Raw genomic sequence first — 18,334 nt, 5'->3', positions numbered from 1 at the left:
GCCTTTTTATATCACAGAATCATGGACAGACCGCCTCTTCCAACACAAATATGGATATTCTATCCACCTTGTAAAAGCAACCCCCACAAACAAATCAGTTTGTAACAAGCTGGACTGATTATATAATGAACTTGTGCTTTCTGCACAAACCCATTGTGTAGGAAAGGGAGGCAATGCAAATGCTGAATTTTAACTATATCATAACTAGCCATGATGTTAGATATATGCATTGGAAAATAAGGTGCATGGTGCAGTACTACATAGTAAGCGATGTCTGGATTGTGAACATATCAAGTCAGATCTTGCTAAATTCACAATATCATATTTTACTGAACTGAGAATGAGCATACGTCTGTCTCGTTACTATGACCCAGTAACTGATGAACAGGTTGATATGAGCAGTTAGAGTGAACTGAGGATTTAACTAATTTGGTAAAAATATATTTGTTATAAAAAAAAATATTATTTAAGTTTAAATGGCTCCAAGGATGCAACAAACTTATCTGAGACACATGACCATAAAGCTTCCTTATTTATAATTATTTGTTATATTTTAAATATTTAAATAACTTAAATAAATCAACATTTTATCTAAAAGTTTTTTTTCAAATAATACATATAAACTTTTCACTTTAAACATAATTTATGTTCCTAGTCAACACCAGGATGTAAGGAACTACGTGATATCATCATTATGTGAAATAATCAATTTAAGAGGTTCTGTTCAAACGAACCGATTCACGGAAATGATTCGGACTTCCCATCAATATGACGAACCGCTTGAGTCCAAATTTGTTTTTTTCTTTCTGTTCTTATCTTGCACCCCTCCCTCACTGTGAATCCGGACACTACCGAGACCATACGACTCAATTTTCCTTCTGTATTAAACAACAGGGAGTATATAAATGTAATTCGACCAGACTGTCACAACAACTTTCCAAGTTTCAAGGAATTTCGTTTAATGAAAGTATGCGCGCTCCCGCCAAAGCGCAGCATCAGCACCATAATCTGGCTCGCGCGCGCTCCCGTCTCTAGCGAGCGAGTCTATCGCCATCCCGGCCGAGAGAGTTAAAGTTGGCCGAAAGGACGGATAAACGATGCCAAGAAAAGGATAACATTTGATTTATTCATCTAACAGCGGCTCTATCTCCCGGAGAGGATGGATATCAAAATTCTTGCCCCAAGCCTTTTACTCTTTCTCGCGTTTAGGCATTGCTCGTCACGTAAGTCAAACAGCAGATGCAAAATTCAGTGCAAATAAAATGTTTCTTATTTGCTATAAACGTGACTATTATTCTCTATCAGGACAGGTGGATCAGTAAAGCTATGACACAATGATTTTTATCTCAATATTGCGATATTTTAAACTTGTATTGTTTCAAATCGGCGCAAAATTGTAAACATTGCTGCAGATCTATATTTAGATGAATAGGTCTAAAGAGTTTGGGCTGAAAGCAAAGCATTTTGTAGTCCTGAGCCCGGGCTCGCGACTTTGCCTGTGTCTGTGGGCTCTTTCTGCATTGCAGTGCTTCTGCGCGCTCACTTGGGCAAGTTTCTGCAAGGAAAGGTGCGTCTTGCGCAGGGGACACGCGGAAAGGGACACACTGCCCTGCTGTTAAACAGAGACTCTTGAAAGCTTCTATGTGCAGAATTAGCCGTGTCTTTAGTATCCTACGGGTAAAAAGTTGAGATTTTCGGTGTATTTGAGATGGCGTGGCTCCTATTCCGTGAAGTTGCTTGTGGTAGCAGCCCTATGCGGAGACAGAGGGGGGCGCGTTAACTCACTGTACTCCCAAATTCAAATGACGTAGAACACTGCATACGAATCCTCATGTAAGGTTACCTTCATCACAGCATTAGAACCATGTTAGAGTTATGTAAGGTTACCTTCATCACAGCATTAGAACATTTTGGTTGTTATTTTGGAGCTGCAAAAGAAAAAAAAAAGAAAAAAGAAAAAAAATAGCTTGTGATACAACACAGAAAAACTGTTTGAATATCTATTATTTTTATTGAGATTTAAGATGCCCTGTCTGTTTGATTTTAAAAAGCGTGGTTGGTAGGATACTGATAGAGAGTTTAAATGTGTTTGTGGCTGTGGCTACAGACTAGATCCAGAACTGAGGAAGGTGTGAAATATTCAGGAAAAGATTCTTAGATTGTCTTAGATTGACTGTAATTTTAAAGTCCTTTTTGAGCTTATCTTTTATTTCATTCAAAGACAGCCAGCTACTGTGCTGCAAGCCCTGTTATGAATAATTTATACCAACATGACTCCCCAGGTCTCTATTCAGCTGGCTAATAATATTAACCACAGCCTCTCCACATAGACTGATCTGAACCAGCAATCTCAGTCTAGACCCATGTGTACTGTGGCCTCCTCCCTGTGATGAAAGATAGCTCACGTGATATGCATTTGATTCTCCTACAGAAAAGTGCTGCGTCAGCCTGCAGAGACTGGGGGAGTGCCTGTAATTCAACACGTTTTACAGAGAGAGAGACCGAGAGAGAGAGAGAGCATTCAAGATGCATGACTATTCCCCTTTATCTTTGAGTGTAGAGCAGCCAAGGGCTTTGCATGGAAAGAGGAGAAGAACAATTGAGAGCAGAAAAAAAGCATCAGAAAGGTTGTGCAAAGGAAGGTTTTTTTTTATTTTCTTTTTTTTTGAAATACCAATTTATAAGCACAGATTGAGTGAGAGGAAGCAGGAGACAGAATACCTATTTAGGTTATCAAGAAGTATAGGAAAGTGAGAATTTAATTTCCCCTCCTTTGCCAAAACATCCTGTTCCAAAAGTCAGCTGCCTACAGAGGCATTTTTGGTGAGACCTTTAGATGAAGGTAAAAGGTAGCCATCTTAATTATAAAACCCTCTAAGAGGCCTTCATTGTGTCCCAAATGATGCACTACTTCTACATACGCTATGTAGTCAATTTATACTAGTGTATACATTGTATAAAAGGTTATTTTTTCATCCAGTGTAAGAGTCTTATAGACCCTTTTACTACATAAGGAAATGTGTTATCTGGGAATATGAAGCAAGCTTCTTCTTTTTGGAATGTTCGGTGTGAACACACTATTAATGCTTTAAAATGGCATATAATAGTGCATAAGAACACAAATTGGGATTTAATCCAGATTGTAAAGCAGAATTGCTTGTGTGCTTCACAGAGAAGACAAAAATGTAATGGAAAAAAGATGGTAATTATAGATTAAAAATAGTCCAGTGTTAATCAGATTTTTATGTGACCTGTGTTTTTATGGTTATTTAAAGATTGCTTTGTGTAAAGGTGTGTACAGTTTCTGACTAGAGTTTCTAGCTTCCATAACAGTTAGGATGCTCCCTTTAGAAGGCAGCTGCCTATGTGGGCTATGGGAAGCAAAGTACCTCACTAGTAGGTTTTGGAACAGAGCTTTTGTATTTAAATAGGCAAGTTTGCACAAGCATGTCTATGTGTAAGTCTCTGCATTTATCTCCATGACTCTGTCATTGCTTATTCCAAGGTTAGCTTGCAGCTCTTCTGCACTGAGTGCTTTAATAACTTTAATGCTTCTCCTGCAGGGAAGGCGCTCCTCTCTGTTCTACACAGCAGCTAGTGGGGAAAGAATAGCACAGGGTGGAGATCATTGATCTCAGAGCGAAGAGACTCAGAAAATCTTTGCATTTTATATTTAACAAAGCTAGATTAGGCTGGGTCACATTCAGTCAATTCATTTATCTGCCTAATGTGAATCAGATTACTGCACTGGTGCTGGTGCTTTTGGGAAAGCATGAAAGTGAGGCTAATCTTAGATGAGTGCCTTGGTTTAATCTTTTGCTTATAGCACCATATTAATATATATATACTTTATTATGATGATTACTTCAAAGACAGTCAATAAATATTAAATAAGTTAGATCTTTTGTTGTGTTTTATTTATGTCCAAATACTACAGAGATCATAAAATCATAAAATTCAGTGGCATAAATGATTATCCCCTTTGACTAGCAATGATTCAAGACCACATCCTCACCAAACCCAGACATCTTCCAGACACACACATGGCTACACACTGTCTTTGACCAGCTGAGTTCATTCTCGGTCAGCATGTCTTTCACTTGCGAGTCATATCTCAGGGAACAGATGTGCAGCTCTTCCCTGAGGCTCAGCTTGAATAAATGAATGTTCACAGGATGTTTCCACCACAAGTTAATTCTTTCAGAAGACTTTCATAATGGAGTTCATGGCTTAATGAATCAGGCTAATCAAAGGCTGAAAGACAGAGCAGGGGATTGTGAATCAGATGGGAATTTAAATAATTTGAGAATAAACTAGATGACTAATGCCTTATCTTCCTCGCTTTCTCCCTCCATCTCTCCAGTTCTCTCTCTCTTTTTCCATCAAACTGTTTCTTTTCCCTCTCTGTTCCCTCACTAGCAGTTACAGTAGTCAGAATACTAATGCCCACTGCTGTGTTAAGCAGTCTGACCCCTGCAGTCTCTTTTTGGTTTCTACAGTTAATACCTCATTGAGAAATACCACACAATTAAATGAGAACATTACATAATGGACTTCTGTTGTTTCAAAAGCTAATTATGAATACAACAAATGAAGCCCGATCCAATCATTAACTGTATTCTCGAAAGAAAACACTTTGCATCATAAGATTATAAGATATGACTTTATGAATCATTCTTCTCCTGAAATGCATCCCATGCTGGTTTTATAAGATTGTTCAAACTTCAGGGAATATTTTTAGTAGGACTTTTTTTTTATTTTTTAGTTTGTTTTATATTTATAAAAAAAAAACACACACATTATATGATATTGATGAGAGGATTTTTATCAGCTGCTTACTTATGAGAAAGCTAAAGTTTTTCAGGCATCATATTGCGATATAAAGTCAAAGTTCAGTGATTTTAAGTCACAATTAACCCTTCACAAAGACCTGCCCCACTTAGTTACTGTTGCTATGTCCGACAAGCCATGGCGCTCTCATGCCACACATCATGTTCTCACGCAGTGAAAAAAAAAGTATAATAATATATACACATATGTCAGCAATCTCGCTCTTCATTTCATCTTCTCTTACTCTTGCTGGTTTGTGTGTGGGCTGTTGTTAGAGAGGGGAGGTGGATGAGATGTGATGCCATTTGGGCAGATGGCTTTATTAGAGCTCTGTTGAGAGGGTGAGATTGGGGTGGGTTTATCTGACTCTGCTGTTAAGATTAGGCTGAAATATTGCCAGGTCTAATTGAAACAGGGATTTGTGTAACAGAGGGACAAGGCAAGATTTGCATATACAAATGCAGTGCAAAAGTGTGCTGTATGCAACTGATCCGTGGCTTCTTTATACCACAAATAGTCTATTCGTTCTCTATTATTTTGATTTTAAATCTGAATGATGTTAAAGTTACTGAAAAGGGCCTTTCAGGATTGAAAACTTTGCATTATATAAGCATTCAGAAAAGTACCTGAATGTGGAGGATGCCAGGACGTGAAGTTAAGAGCAACACAGCACAGTAATACAATCTTTGATAAAGATATTCATGTTTAAACTCGATAAATATACTATTAAAAATATCATATTCTATTCAATACCTTTAAACAGGTTTATATTTTAAGTTTCTAAACATGGTACTTCTTTGACCAAATGTCTGAGCATACAGTAATTTGCTCTCAGATGTATTATGTTTTGTTGTTTGCTTTGGCAGTGAATAGGCTTACATGGTAGATTAGATGCCATCTTCAGCGCAATGTCAAATGTTATTGCTCATTAATCTCAGCTCGAACAGCCAAAGCATTCCATTATGTTTAACAATAGATGTTCCAGTCAATTTTTCATTTTGGACAAATGCATATTTGAAATCACAGACACAGAGTTCTCATGATATAGTGTTTTTGTTGCATTTGTGGTGGTGCTTTCAACTGCTGTTGTCATTAATTATTCTCACTCATTTTCCTTTTCTTTCCCTTAATTCAGGGCCGTGCTTAGATCCGCTGATCTCTCCTCTCTACGCGTCCTCTTTCCATGCTTCCTCCAGATATAACTTTTTTTACTCTGCACACTTCGCCAAACTGTACGGTAAGTGACTATGCCACAAAAATGATGGGTTGGGGAAAGAAGTTTGAATAGGTTTTATTGAGAATAATGAAGTCAAATAATATTATCCTTCTCTTCTCACACTTATTTAGCAGCTATGAATAAAAAAGAAAATACTATATTAGAGAATGTAAATGTCACAAAATTACATGAAATATAGGTGAAATGCTGCCCTAAATGTTGACTTCTTCAAGATTCAGCAAGTATCAGTCCTGTTGTCCTACAGTGTTATATTGTCAACATGATTATGTTTTAGGCAGTAGAGCAGTCTGGAAGTTTATTCCAGTCCATGAAAAGGATGTTTGAAGTCCCAAAAATGTTTTTTATCAACTGAATTTCTCAAATCTTTGTGTGGTGATGCATTTGTAAGTTGCTTTAGATAAAAACATCTGCTAAATGCCAGGTTCTGTCATATAACTGTAGATGGCACAAGCTAATGGTTTGTTAACGCAAACGGATGATATTCGGATCTTCAGAGAGTTGTCATGATAGATATTAATGAATGTAAATGTGCTGATGTAGGGAGTAGCGGCTGGTCTCCATCCCCTTGGGACAGGCAGCCATGGATGCAGATTGACTTGGGGAGAAAGTATCGTATCATGGCCATTGCTACTCAGGGTACCTTCAATTCTTATGACTGGGTCACCAAATACATGGTGCTGTACGGGGACCGATTCGACGCATGGACTCCATATGTCATGAGAGGAGGCAACATGGTAAAAATGATCTTTGTTTTATGAGTGTTTGGAACATGAACAAATATAACTTGTCCTGATTAAGTGGTTCATAACAAGTCAAAAACACATTTTTATGACCTTGAATATGACTCATTCAATCTAAATGTAAAATTCAAATAAGTTTTTGTTATGTTTAGTTGTAGGGAAGATAAGTGGTGTATTCGTTAAATGGTGTGTAACATTCATAGAGCCTTTAATATCAGCTTCTTGTGCCTCTCAGACGTTGCCTGGCAACTGGAATTACTACCAGGTGAAGAGGAACGTCTTTCATTATGCGTTCACTGCCAAACATCTGCGCATTTATCCCATGGGCTGGAATACTGAGAACGGAGGCAAGATCGGCCTTCGGGTAGAGCTGTACGGCTGTCCTTATGGTAAACAGCACACAGAGTCACTGTGAACAGCTAATGTTTTATCAGCAGCCAAGAACTTTATCTTAACATGATACAGAAAATCTCCTCAGTGCTTTGTAATGTTAACTGATCCTTTGGGTTGGACTGCAGAAAATTATTTTTTCAATCAGAATTTTGCTTGATCTCCAGTAAATATGTCCTACATGTGTTTAAGAAGGAAAATAGAAAAATAGTGAGGTTTATGAAACATTTTAACAATCTAAATGAAGCTGAAATAAAGTTATTTTTTCTTATAATCATTTTCATTAATTCAACAGCTAGACGCATTGGCTCATCTATTTTGCTTCCAATACAGTTTTCGACATTCTGTTTTAAACCCTTGACCTTTGACCCTAACAGACTCATATGTGATGCAGTTTGAGGGGGATGACATGGTGGCGTATTCATTCCCACGGGGCAGGATGAGGACACTTCAGGACTCATATGCTTTAAACTTTAAGACCTTGGAGAAGGATGGTGTTCTCCTGCACAGTGAGGGTCTGCAGGGAGACTCCATCACTCTGGAGCTGAAGACTGGACGCCTCTACTTACATATCAGCCTGGGTAATGATGACATATCTATCTATCTATCTATCTATCTATCTATCTATCTATCTATCTATCTATCTATCTATCTATCTATCTATCTATCTATCCATCTATCCATCTATCATCTATCCATCTATCCATCTATCTATCTATCTATCTATCTATCTATCTATCTTAGGACATGTATTTCTGCTCTTTTTCAGGAAGCAGCACAGTCCATAACACGGATGGGATGACTACGATGATGCTGGGAAACCTGCTTGATACTCAGCACTGGCACTACGTCACAATCAAGCGCTACGGACGAGAGGTTAATTTCACCCTGGACAGCCAGACAGAGACTGCTATCCTCAACGGAGAGTTCCAGTACCTTGATCTGGACAAGCAGGTGTTATGTTGGATTTAACACATGAAACTATTAATGCACACATCACTAAATGAATTACATTTGTTGAGAAGATTTAAATGAGGAATTCAATGATCCCTGCATCCTCATCATAACAATTTATCCATTTGTCTTTAGATTTATATTGGAGGTGTGATTGAGAAAGACGTGCCCCATCTGCCCAGTAAGGTTAACTTTCGTGGCTGCATGGAGAACGTCTTTATCAATGGAATCAATATCATCTACAGGACGCAGTACCAGGAGCCTGAAATTCGACTAGCTCCTAAAAAGGTATGTAGAGTTTTCCTAATATTCACCCAAACAACAACAAGAGTGTAATTTAGAGTGAATTATTAAGGGATGTCGAAACTCATATGGTGTTACATTTGAATGACCATTGTATTGCATTTGCTTAATATTTGAAATGTTTATTTGTATATTTACATCTTCTCATCTGCCCTTCTTCAGAAAAAGATGCATTATACTTGCCGTGATCTCCTCTGGAAGCCTATGACCTTTGCAGGGCCCAACAACTACCTACAGCTGCCCGGCTTCTTCCGGAAGAACCGTCTGGCGGTGAAGTTTAAGTTTCGCTCATGGGACTACACAGGGTTACTGATGTTCACCAGGTTTGCAGATGAGTTGGGCTCTCTGGAGCTGGGCCTCAGTGAAGGACAAGTCAACGTCACCCTAATGCAGCCTGGAAACAAGAGATTACGCTTCGCTGCAGGTATGATTAAGGACTGTGCCCATATAGCATTCGTTATGACATTTTGTTTCTGTAAGATAATACTGGACGGAGCACCTGCAGATCAAAAGTTTAGCAGAACCAAAACAAATATTATCCTATTTTGCCTTGTCCCAGGGTACCGTCTCAATGACGGCTTCTGGCACACGGTAGACCTGACCGCCAAAGACAACTTATTAACCATCACTATAGATGAAGATGAGAGCTCACCGCTGAAGATCACCAACCCCTTCACGGTTCGTACAGGAGACCGCTACTTCTTCGGGGGTAAGTAACAGATCATAAAATATAGGGAAGGTTAGTCTGTTGTTATGATTCAGTGCCACATGAGTAATACTGAGTGACTTTCTTCTCTGTCTCAAAATTTACCGTAAAACAACATTAATGTTTACAATAATATGCATGTTCAATCTGTTATACATAAATATGCACATCTAATGCCATAAATGTTGCCTTAATGTCTATAATCTATACTAAATGTGAATGAATGTATTCAGTGCTTGTTTTTTAGTTGCATAGCAGATAACTAGATGTATATTATGTGATGTGCTTCAGGTTGTCCTAAGACCAATAACACGGCTCGCTGTGTGACCAAGCTGTCTCGCTTCCATGGCTGCATGCAGCAGATCTTTATAGATGACGAGCCGGTGGATATAGACGTCATGCTGCAGAGGAAATGGGGCAGATATGCCGAAATTCTGCTGGGCACCTGTGGAATCACTGATAGGTGTGTGTGAGTGGGTGGGTTGTGCCAACACTGTCCTCAAGAAGCCAAGCGAACAGTCCTCCTGCATGTAAAATACAAAATGCCTTCTGTAGGAGTCATGTATAGTGGAGATCAAACATATCATTAGCTTAGCTCTGTTGTATCAATATATCAATGGGAGGTCACCACCATGATCTAAAAACTATCATGCATGTGTGGGATATAAATTTAGTGTTCATTTCTTATCTTGTGTTTTTTTTTTTTTTTTTTTTAGGTGCTCTCCAAACCCTTGTGAACATGAAGGCAGGTGTATTCAGTCCTGGAATGACTTCCTGTGTGTGTGTAACAACACAGGCTACAAGGGGGAAGTCTGTCATAACTGTGAGTGTCCTTATAAGGAGATTCCTCTGTATCCACTTTATATTGGTGAACCATGAGAATTAAGCCTGTCACTGTCTTTTTCTCCATCTCAGCGGTCTACAGGGAGTCATGTGAGGCCTACCGACTGAATGGGAAGTACTGGTCAGGCAACTACACCATAGATCCAGATCTGAGCGGACCACTGAAGCCTTTCTCAGTCTACTGCAATATGTGTATGAAGTAGAAGAGACAGACATGTTGAATGCAATTTTGAATAAGTTGACATGGTAAGCTAAGGTTTATCCTATAACATTTGTAGTGCAAAAATCATGGACCGTCATTGAGCACAATCGCATGAAAAGCACCAAAGTGAGTGGCTCCACCATGGATCGACCGTATATTGGGGACCTCCAGTATGTAAATGCATCGTGGGATGAAGTCACTGCCCTAGCAAACACTTCCTTATACTGCGAGCAATGGATCGAGTTCTCATGCTACAAGTCACGCCTCCTCAATACTCCACGTAAGTTATTAGATTATTAGGTAATTTGTTATTATTTAAATATTAGTTATTTATTTACAAGGTACGTATCACACTGACAGGTGGAAATCAGTATGTGGAATATCCTTGGTCATCTATAGTAAGTGATTGGAACAAATGGGATAATTAAACCAAAAATTATTTTTCAAATGAAATTTACTTACCCTCGTGTTCTAAGCCTTTTTAATGAGTTTGATCAGTGCTACTTAAAATGTGAATTTCTGAAGACAATCCTGGCCACTCTAAATGCGGGATTAGTCCATACAACTCCTGCAACTACACTCCATGCATTCTGAAGCAATATGAAATGTTCTGTGTGAAATTTAACTCATTAAAATCTTTAATATCTTAAAATCACAAGCATTTGTGAGGCAATTAGCAATGGCCGATTCACGAACAAATCATAAACTAGAGCTGGATCTTTTTCAATGAATCGGTTCATGCAGTTCACAAAACTGGTCTGAATAATTTGTTCACAAATCAAACTGGTCCGGCTCTGGAGTTCGACTAGATTCAAAATCTAGCCATAGCAGTTAACAGCTCACTAGATGTTCAATAAGTAGAGTATTTGAGTTAGTAGTGACTTATGCCTTAAGAAGACAGAGAATAAAATGTTGTTATGATACATTATGATATTTCTTTTTTTATAGTTTTTTTTTCATATAGATTTTTTTTTGGGGGGGGGGGGGGGGGGGGGGTGCTTGACATCCCCAATACTAATTCACTTTTATTATATTGAGAAGCATGGACAAGGAAAAAAAAACTTTGCATTCAACAGTACAAATAAACTCATTTTAATGTTGCGGTGTACTATATAGGCAGTCATCACTATATAGCTGAACTATATAGCGTAGTAGAAGACAAACCTTGCATAAAGGAACCACAGCTGAGTTTTGGATAGCTGTTGAAGTACTGATCTTAGCTAAGATCTTAGGAGAATCAATGCAGAAACACTAGATACTACTGAACTGCCAGAACCTTGAACATACTAAGTGTCACTGAACTTCTCAGCATTTTTAACACTTCTAGGAATCCTATCAGTCAGCGATTTGGGTTTGCAAAGTGAGACTGGCTTGCCTACACTACCAGTGTTTATGCCACTTCTCCCCAGTTTTTCTTTGGTTTCATTTATTGCAAACAGATGGACGGCCTTACACTTACTGGATTGGTCAGCATAATGAAAGTCATGAATACTGGGGAGGAGCTTTCCCTGAAAGTGGGAAATGTGGATGTGCTGTCAATCAAACTTGTACCGACTCCAAGTACTGGTGCAACTGTGACGCAGACTACCGCCAATGGTGAGAATGAACAAACAAATAAACTTTTCTCTTTCCCTTTTTTTTTTGTCATCCAAGCATGCCTTTTACAAGAGTTTGTTTGGCGATATTTTATATTATTAAACATAGAAAATAAATGAACTATTCATATACTATGTATAACTATGTACAAAACCATGTATAAATGACTGTTCAAAAGTTTGGTGACAGTAAGGGTTTTTTTTTTTTTTGAAAGAATTTCAAATAAATGCTGTTAATGTTCATTTTAATTTCTTAATGGTGGTGTATATACAGTATAAGTACAATTTAAACATTATTTGATTATTTTAAAGGCTCATTTTAATTCACTAGGTACTCAGATAAAGGCTACCTGTCGTTCCGAGACCACCTGCCCGTCAGTAGGATTGTGATAGGAGACACGAACCGCACCGGTTCAGAAGCACGCTATAGTGTTGGAGCACTGTACTGCCATGGAGACAGTGAGTAATGAATATTAAAAAAGATAACATGGATGAAAAGTCTATTTACAGTAATAAGAAGATCCGTCCTGACATGTGAGTAAAGGGAAATATAAAGTCATTTGATTTTTATCACAAAATAAACATAAAGCAAAGCAGAATTATATGACCCTAGAGGGGTTTATTTGAATGGATGAAATTATCCAATACTCTCATTAATACACGGATATTTATTAAATAAATCAATAAATTGGTGTGAAATGTTCATTTCTGTTGTATATTTGTATATTTTTATTCTGCTGTATTTTTGCACCGATATGTTGATGGGAAATCCTTCTCTCAGGGAGTATCTGGAACACCATAGCGTTTACTAAGGCCACCTATCTGACGTTCCCCACCTTCAAGCCTGGCACCAGTGCCGACATCACGTTCCACTTCAGGACCTACCGAACTAACGGAGTGTTTGTGGAAAGCTCTGATGACCACCTGCGTAATTTCTTACGAATTGAACTCAATTGTGAGTGTTGTTTCAATTGCAGTGGGCTTGTAAATCCCATTGTAAATCCCAAAAATATATGGTGTACATCTAGTGATTCTGATGTCTCCTTCATCCGTTTCTGCTTAAAATTTTCACAGCTACAACTGAGGTGGTATTCATTTTCATGGTGGGTGATGGGATTAGAAACGTGACTCTGCGCTCTCCTAAACCTCTCAACGATAATGAATGGCACTATGTAGAAGCTGAAATCAATGTGAAATTGGCACGTCTCAAGGTTGATTTCCTGCCTCCGGCCATTCATAAGTTTCCGGGCCAAACCTACATCACTATGAAGTTCACACAACCCCTGCTCGTAGGTAAGAATCATTGAGCTGGAGTTTCAGGCAAGTTGATATGAAAACATTGCTTTAAGCAGTTGATGCAAAAACATACCATGCATCTGTATTCAGGGGCAGCCAATCACACCCTAAGGCCTTTTCTGGGCTGTCTGCGTGGGCTGAGGATGAACGGGGTGCCTGTGGATTTGGAGGGTAAGGTTGACGAGAGAGCTGGCATACGTAGGAACTGCACCGGAGCGTGTCTGAATGCCTCCATACCGTGTCGAAACGGAGGCCAGTGCATTGATGGCTATGTTTCATACATCTGTGACTGCAATAACACAGCCTTTGATGGCTTTTACTGTCATTTAGGTGAGTTAACACACATTTGCATATGCTCTCTCACACTTACGCTGGCACAAATTGACATGGTGCAATACAGACTACAGCTGTTTCCTAATAAACATATGCAAATTCGAAATTGTATCTTTTCAGCTTCATCTGGCGAAAGACTAATTATTACAAATGCATTTTAATTTCATGAAATCGAGATTAGGAGACTTTAAAGATTAAAACTGATTCGAGGGAAGGATAAAAAATGAAAGAAGCAAGCAGACTGGTGCCTCTGAGAGTCTGTTAAAAAAATTAACTGCGTGAAAAAGTGACAGACTTTGGCTTTTGTGTCTACTTTCCATTTCAAGCCTCTATATCAGAGCTGTACTTGTCTGTTCCATGCATTATCTGCATTTTTGGATAATCTGTGGAAATTTGTAAGATCTTTGTCTTTGAGCTGAATTATTATTATTATTATTTCATTTTTCAATAAATCTTAAACACTCATCACTAGCAGGATTCATAATGGGCTCATTAAGTCATATATTTGGCGTTCTGCCGATTGAATCTACAGTAAATTAGTAGGGCTGTCAAATGAGCTGAGCACCCATTTATTATTCACTTATAAATAGATTATAAATTAATGAATTATACACTTATTATTCAGAACATTTCTAACAAATCAGTTGTTTAATGATTCAATGACTTGTAAAACAGTGGCTACACAATATGCATAATATACATAATATACATGCATAATATATAATATACATACTTCCCTACTAATGTAGAATTCATAAAACAGTACCCACTGCTCAGATGACCTACTACTGTCCAGTGGACACTCCCATGAGGCCACAGTTGAGGTTTGTGAATGGCCATGTACAGATGCAACTGATGCTGGAAGGTCATATAACAATGAAAACATGTCGAATGTTGTCCAGATTATATTCATTCTACATACATATATGCATGTAGAGAGAGTATGCAATTTAGGATGCTGTCAGTCACTTGTTTAAGAAATCAACATTTTTGAATGAACTATTAGAGTAAATTATTCAATGACTCTGTGGTGAGTTTGGAACATCGTACTAACAAATTACACTTTCTATTTCAGTTCTGAATTCAGCCCATCACTTGTTTTGTTTCTGTATGAATCAGCATTTCGAATGAATCACTTGAGTGATCCTCCTGGTGTAACTATGCAACCTGCAGAAGAAAAATACTGTAAAATCTAACAAACAGTTAAAAAAAAACTTTTTAACTGCAGTGCTGCTCAACCAATAATAAATTAATAATAACTGCTTGTACTAGAATATTATAACAAGTCTATACTTTTCGAGGTTTGACATGTTATTATGTCCATTCTTGGTAAAAACAAGCATGTCAAAGGAGTGTCCATGAGACATGACTTGACATAAACAACATTTCTACTTGTCTACTACATCCTTTTAGATATTGGGGCATTCTTTGATGTGGGAGCCTGGTTGCGTTATGATATCCGCAAAGAGCCGATTTCCTTTGATGCATGGTGGGCAAACTTATGGATAGAGCCTCACTGGCACAACTTTACCCTTGGCTACAACACGACAACTGATGACATAGAGTTCAGCTTCAGCACTCTACAGGCCCCAGCTGTGCTGCTTTATATCAGCTCCTTCAGCAATGATTACATCGCCGTCCTGCTCAAGAAAGATGGTAAACACACACACACACACTCACCCGATCACACCAGATCAAACAAAACATTAGCTTTAGCACTGATGTCACCACCTCTACAGGGACTCTTTCGTTGAGATACCGGCTCGGGATAATAAGCTACAAATTTAAGCTGACTGACAGAAACATGGCAGATGGCTTCCCTCATTTCGTCAACATCACCCGACACAACTACACCATATGGACACAGGTAGGATTTCAAACTAGATCTATGTTTAGTGTTATTAGCATAGCAAGAGCACACTGTTTGTATGTGTATTTGTACCTGGATCTAGGTGGATTACATGGATCCATGGATTGAGAAGTTAATACCAGGAGAGATTCCCAGATTTGACTCACCGAAGTCTATATTCTTGGGTAGAGTCATGGGTAAGGCGAGCATGTTTATCTTAACTTGTTGCCCGTGGATGAAAAGTTGCATTTACTATATATATTTTTTCTTCTTCATAGAGGTGGGAGGTGTCGACTACGAAATTCAGAGACACAACAGTCCAGGTTTTATGGGCTGTATATCAGGTGTCCGCTATAATATTTTTGCCCCACTGAAGGCCTACTTCCGACCTAATGTAACCAATCCACCAGTGACGACTCAAGGCTATGTGGTGGAGTCTAACTGTGGAGCGTTTCCCCCCGTCTTAGGATATGTCCCTTGGGAGGATGACCCCTGGTTCACTGGCCTGTGTAAGACTACACATCCTGACATTCACATGAATGCCTTGAAACATACCATTCAAATGATTTTGGTTTGTTTGTTTTTTGAAAGAAATTAATACTTTTATTCTGCAAGGATGCATCAAATTGAGAAAAATAAGCATATTAGAATAATTTCTGAAGGATCATGTGATACCAAAATTGCATTTTAAAATATATTATAATAGTAAGCAGTTATTTTAAACTGTGTATATATTACAATATTACTCTTTTTTTGTTACTGTAAATTTTGTGATCAAACTAATGTATCTTTCAGATACATTTAAAATCAGACCCCAAAACATTTGAATGGAAGTGAAAGTAAATAATTATAGGGTGAAATAAAGTAAATCGGACTATTTCACATAGATATGGTCTAATTTATCTGAATTTAACCTTTTATTACTTTTGATCGAGTTATTAGTGCATGCACTGTAAAAAGGATTGGTTTTAAACAACTGTAACTTTTTTACTCTTACAGTATGTTATGATTATCGTACTCTACACTGTGATTAAAGGTTGTTTTTAACCCCCAATTAATGTTTTTCTTTCTTTTTTAGTCTTTGATTACATTCATGATGATGTTACCCCACCTTGGATGACACGTAAGTTTACAGTCACACTCAATTGATCTTGTTTTAAAGCATATTTACAGCTATTTCTTAAACTTCTATTATACCTAATGCTTTTTGTCAGATTTCCACCATCCCCCTAATAAAAGTGACAAAATTCCCCCAAAACGATTTGTATTTATAGTTCTTTATTCTGTTATTCAGCATTTCAGCGAGTTCTGCAAATGATGCTGATCTTCAAGAGCGCAAACCATGTTTTTAAAATCCACTTAATTTGCAGAACACAGGATTAGGGAACATAAGCTTTTGCATAAGGACAGTCTTCCGCACATGACAGAAACCTGGCTTAATCCGTGATAGAACGTCATGTAGAGATAAAATTCTGTATGTGGAATAAATCAAGATGTGATAAGCGTCAGATCTTTACAAATGACCATATTCCAGACAGACAATATGTAACTGTTACACTGATCTGTTAAATTAATTTTGTTGTTGTGAATGTTATCCAGAACTTCTATTCGAATACTAACAAGAATTAGAAATGAAAGCCCATCAGAACAATACAAGATATTTTTTTTAAATAAAAACTTACATTTTAAAATTTATTTATCAGCATGCTTATGCATTTTTGCAATCCTCCATCGTTCCTTCACACAAATCCACTTCTTCTCTAGATGTCCGATTGTCTTTTTTTTTTTCAGATAAACTAGACTTGACCCACAACAAAACACATTTAATCCTTAATTCAACAAAAAAATTAACATTATGTCATCATTTACTCACTTTCATGTTGTTTCAAACCTGTATACTGTTATTTTGAAAAATACACAAAAATAGAATTTTGAAGAATCTTCATGCAGCTCTTTTCACAGCAGTTCTATGAATTGGGTTGCATGAAAAAAATAGTACATGTTTAAAACCACATGAGAGTAAGTAAATGATGCCAAAATGTTCATTTTTTTGATGAATTATCCCTTTAAATAGTTACAGTTTGAGCAGTCAGCAGTCTCTCCTGTGAATTATGCAACATGATACAAATTACTGTATGTTAAAGCCATCATTTGCAGACAGCCCAGCTAGAGCACTGTAAGAGTATTAAGTTTAAAGCTAACAACTGCTCTCTCTCTCTCTCTCTCTCTCTCTCTCTCTCTCTCCCTCTCTCTGTCTCTGTCTCTCTCTCTTTCTGTGTGTATGTGTGTGTGTGTGTGTTTGTGTGTGTGATTTTCTTCACAGTAATCGTGACAGTGTCTCTGATGCTGCTCTTCCTGATCCTGTACAGCCTCTACATTTACCTGTACAGGTACAAAGGCAGTTACCACACTAACGAACCGAAGCAGCTGGAGTCCCCCAGCTCTGCTCGGCCCCTCACTGATACTCTGCGCAAGGATAGAAAGAACCTGCCGGAAATAGAGGAGGAAAGTCCCAATGAATAACAGGGAGGTAAATGGTGAAGACTGGGAAATGGGTTGCAAATGTGATTTTTTTTTTAAATGTATTTTTTGCCTTTATGGTGATATTACTATATTTATTTTTCTGTCCCATTATTTGTATTGTATTCGGTGCTTTTGGTAGAGCTCAAAATAATCAGGCTAGAGACAATTTACCATTCAATCAATGAGCACGAGCAGTGCAGGCCGATTGAAGTGCCTCAGCAACATTACAGGAAACTTTAAAAGACCCATCCAGGGTTCCCACAGTCATAAAGATCTGGAAATATCAGGGAATTTTACAACTGGGATTTCCAGGCCTAGAAAAATACAGTAGGTTCAGGAAATGATTACAATCATGGAAAAGTCATGAATAGTTGTGCTGTAAATATATATAGTCATACCTGTATCAGTGGTATTTTATTGGTTACAAATTAACTTTTTGTAAATGTAATCAAATTATTTAAAACATATCTTTTTTTTTAAATCACAATTGGCTGGAAAACTGCAAAAACAGACATTTCTGTAGTCAAAATAAA

The 18,334-nt window shown here is 37.8% G+C and overlaps 1 protein-coding gene across 1 annotated transcript; it reads left to right on the top strand.

The window, feature by feature from the left end:
• The first annotated feature begins 488 nt into the window (after nucleotides 1-488).
• Nucleotides 489-18,305, top strand: LOC113046852 (contactin-associated protein 1-like). The gene is made up of 24 exons (XM_026207914.1): nucleotides 489-1,223; nucleotides 5,966-6,067; nucleotides 6,608-6,801; nucleotides 7,043-7,196; nucleotides 7,575-7,778; nucleotides 7,967-8,151; nucleotides 8,287-8,439; nucleotides 8,617-8,878; nucleotides 9,014-9,163; nucleotides 9,452-9,623; nucleotides 9,877-9,983; nucleotides 10,076-10,195; nucleotides 10,282-10,485; nucleotides 11,645-11,801; nucleotides 12,132-12,259; nucleotides 12,582-12,755; nucleotides 12,875-13,093; nucleotides 13,187-13,426; nucleotides 14,843-15,085; nucleotides 15,169-15,296; nucleotides 15,382-15,475; nucleotides 15,557-15,787; nucleotides 16,357-16,401; nucleotides 17,602-18,305. Exons 1-24 carry the CDS (start codon nucleotides 1,160-1,162, stop codon nucleotides 17,799-17,801), a joined length of 3,930 nt encoding a protein of 1,309 aa, XP_026063699.1. The 5' UTR covers nucleotides 489-1,159; the 3' UTR covers nucleotides 17,802-18,305.
• The last annotated feature ends 29 nt before the right edge of the window (nucleotides 18,306-18,334 follow it).

The sequence above is a fragment of the Carassius auratus genome, chromosome 3 (assembly GCF_003368295.1).
Source record: "Carassius auratus strain Wakin chromosome 3, ASM336829v1, whole genome shotgun sequence".
NCBI lineage: Eukaryota > Metazoa > Chordata > Actinopteri > Cypriniformes > Cyprinidae > Carassius > Carassius auratus.
Note: the sequence above shows the minus strand (reverse complement) of the source record. Positions and strands in the feature narration are given on the sequence as shown.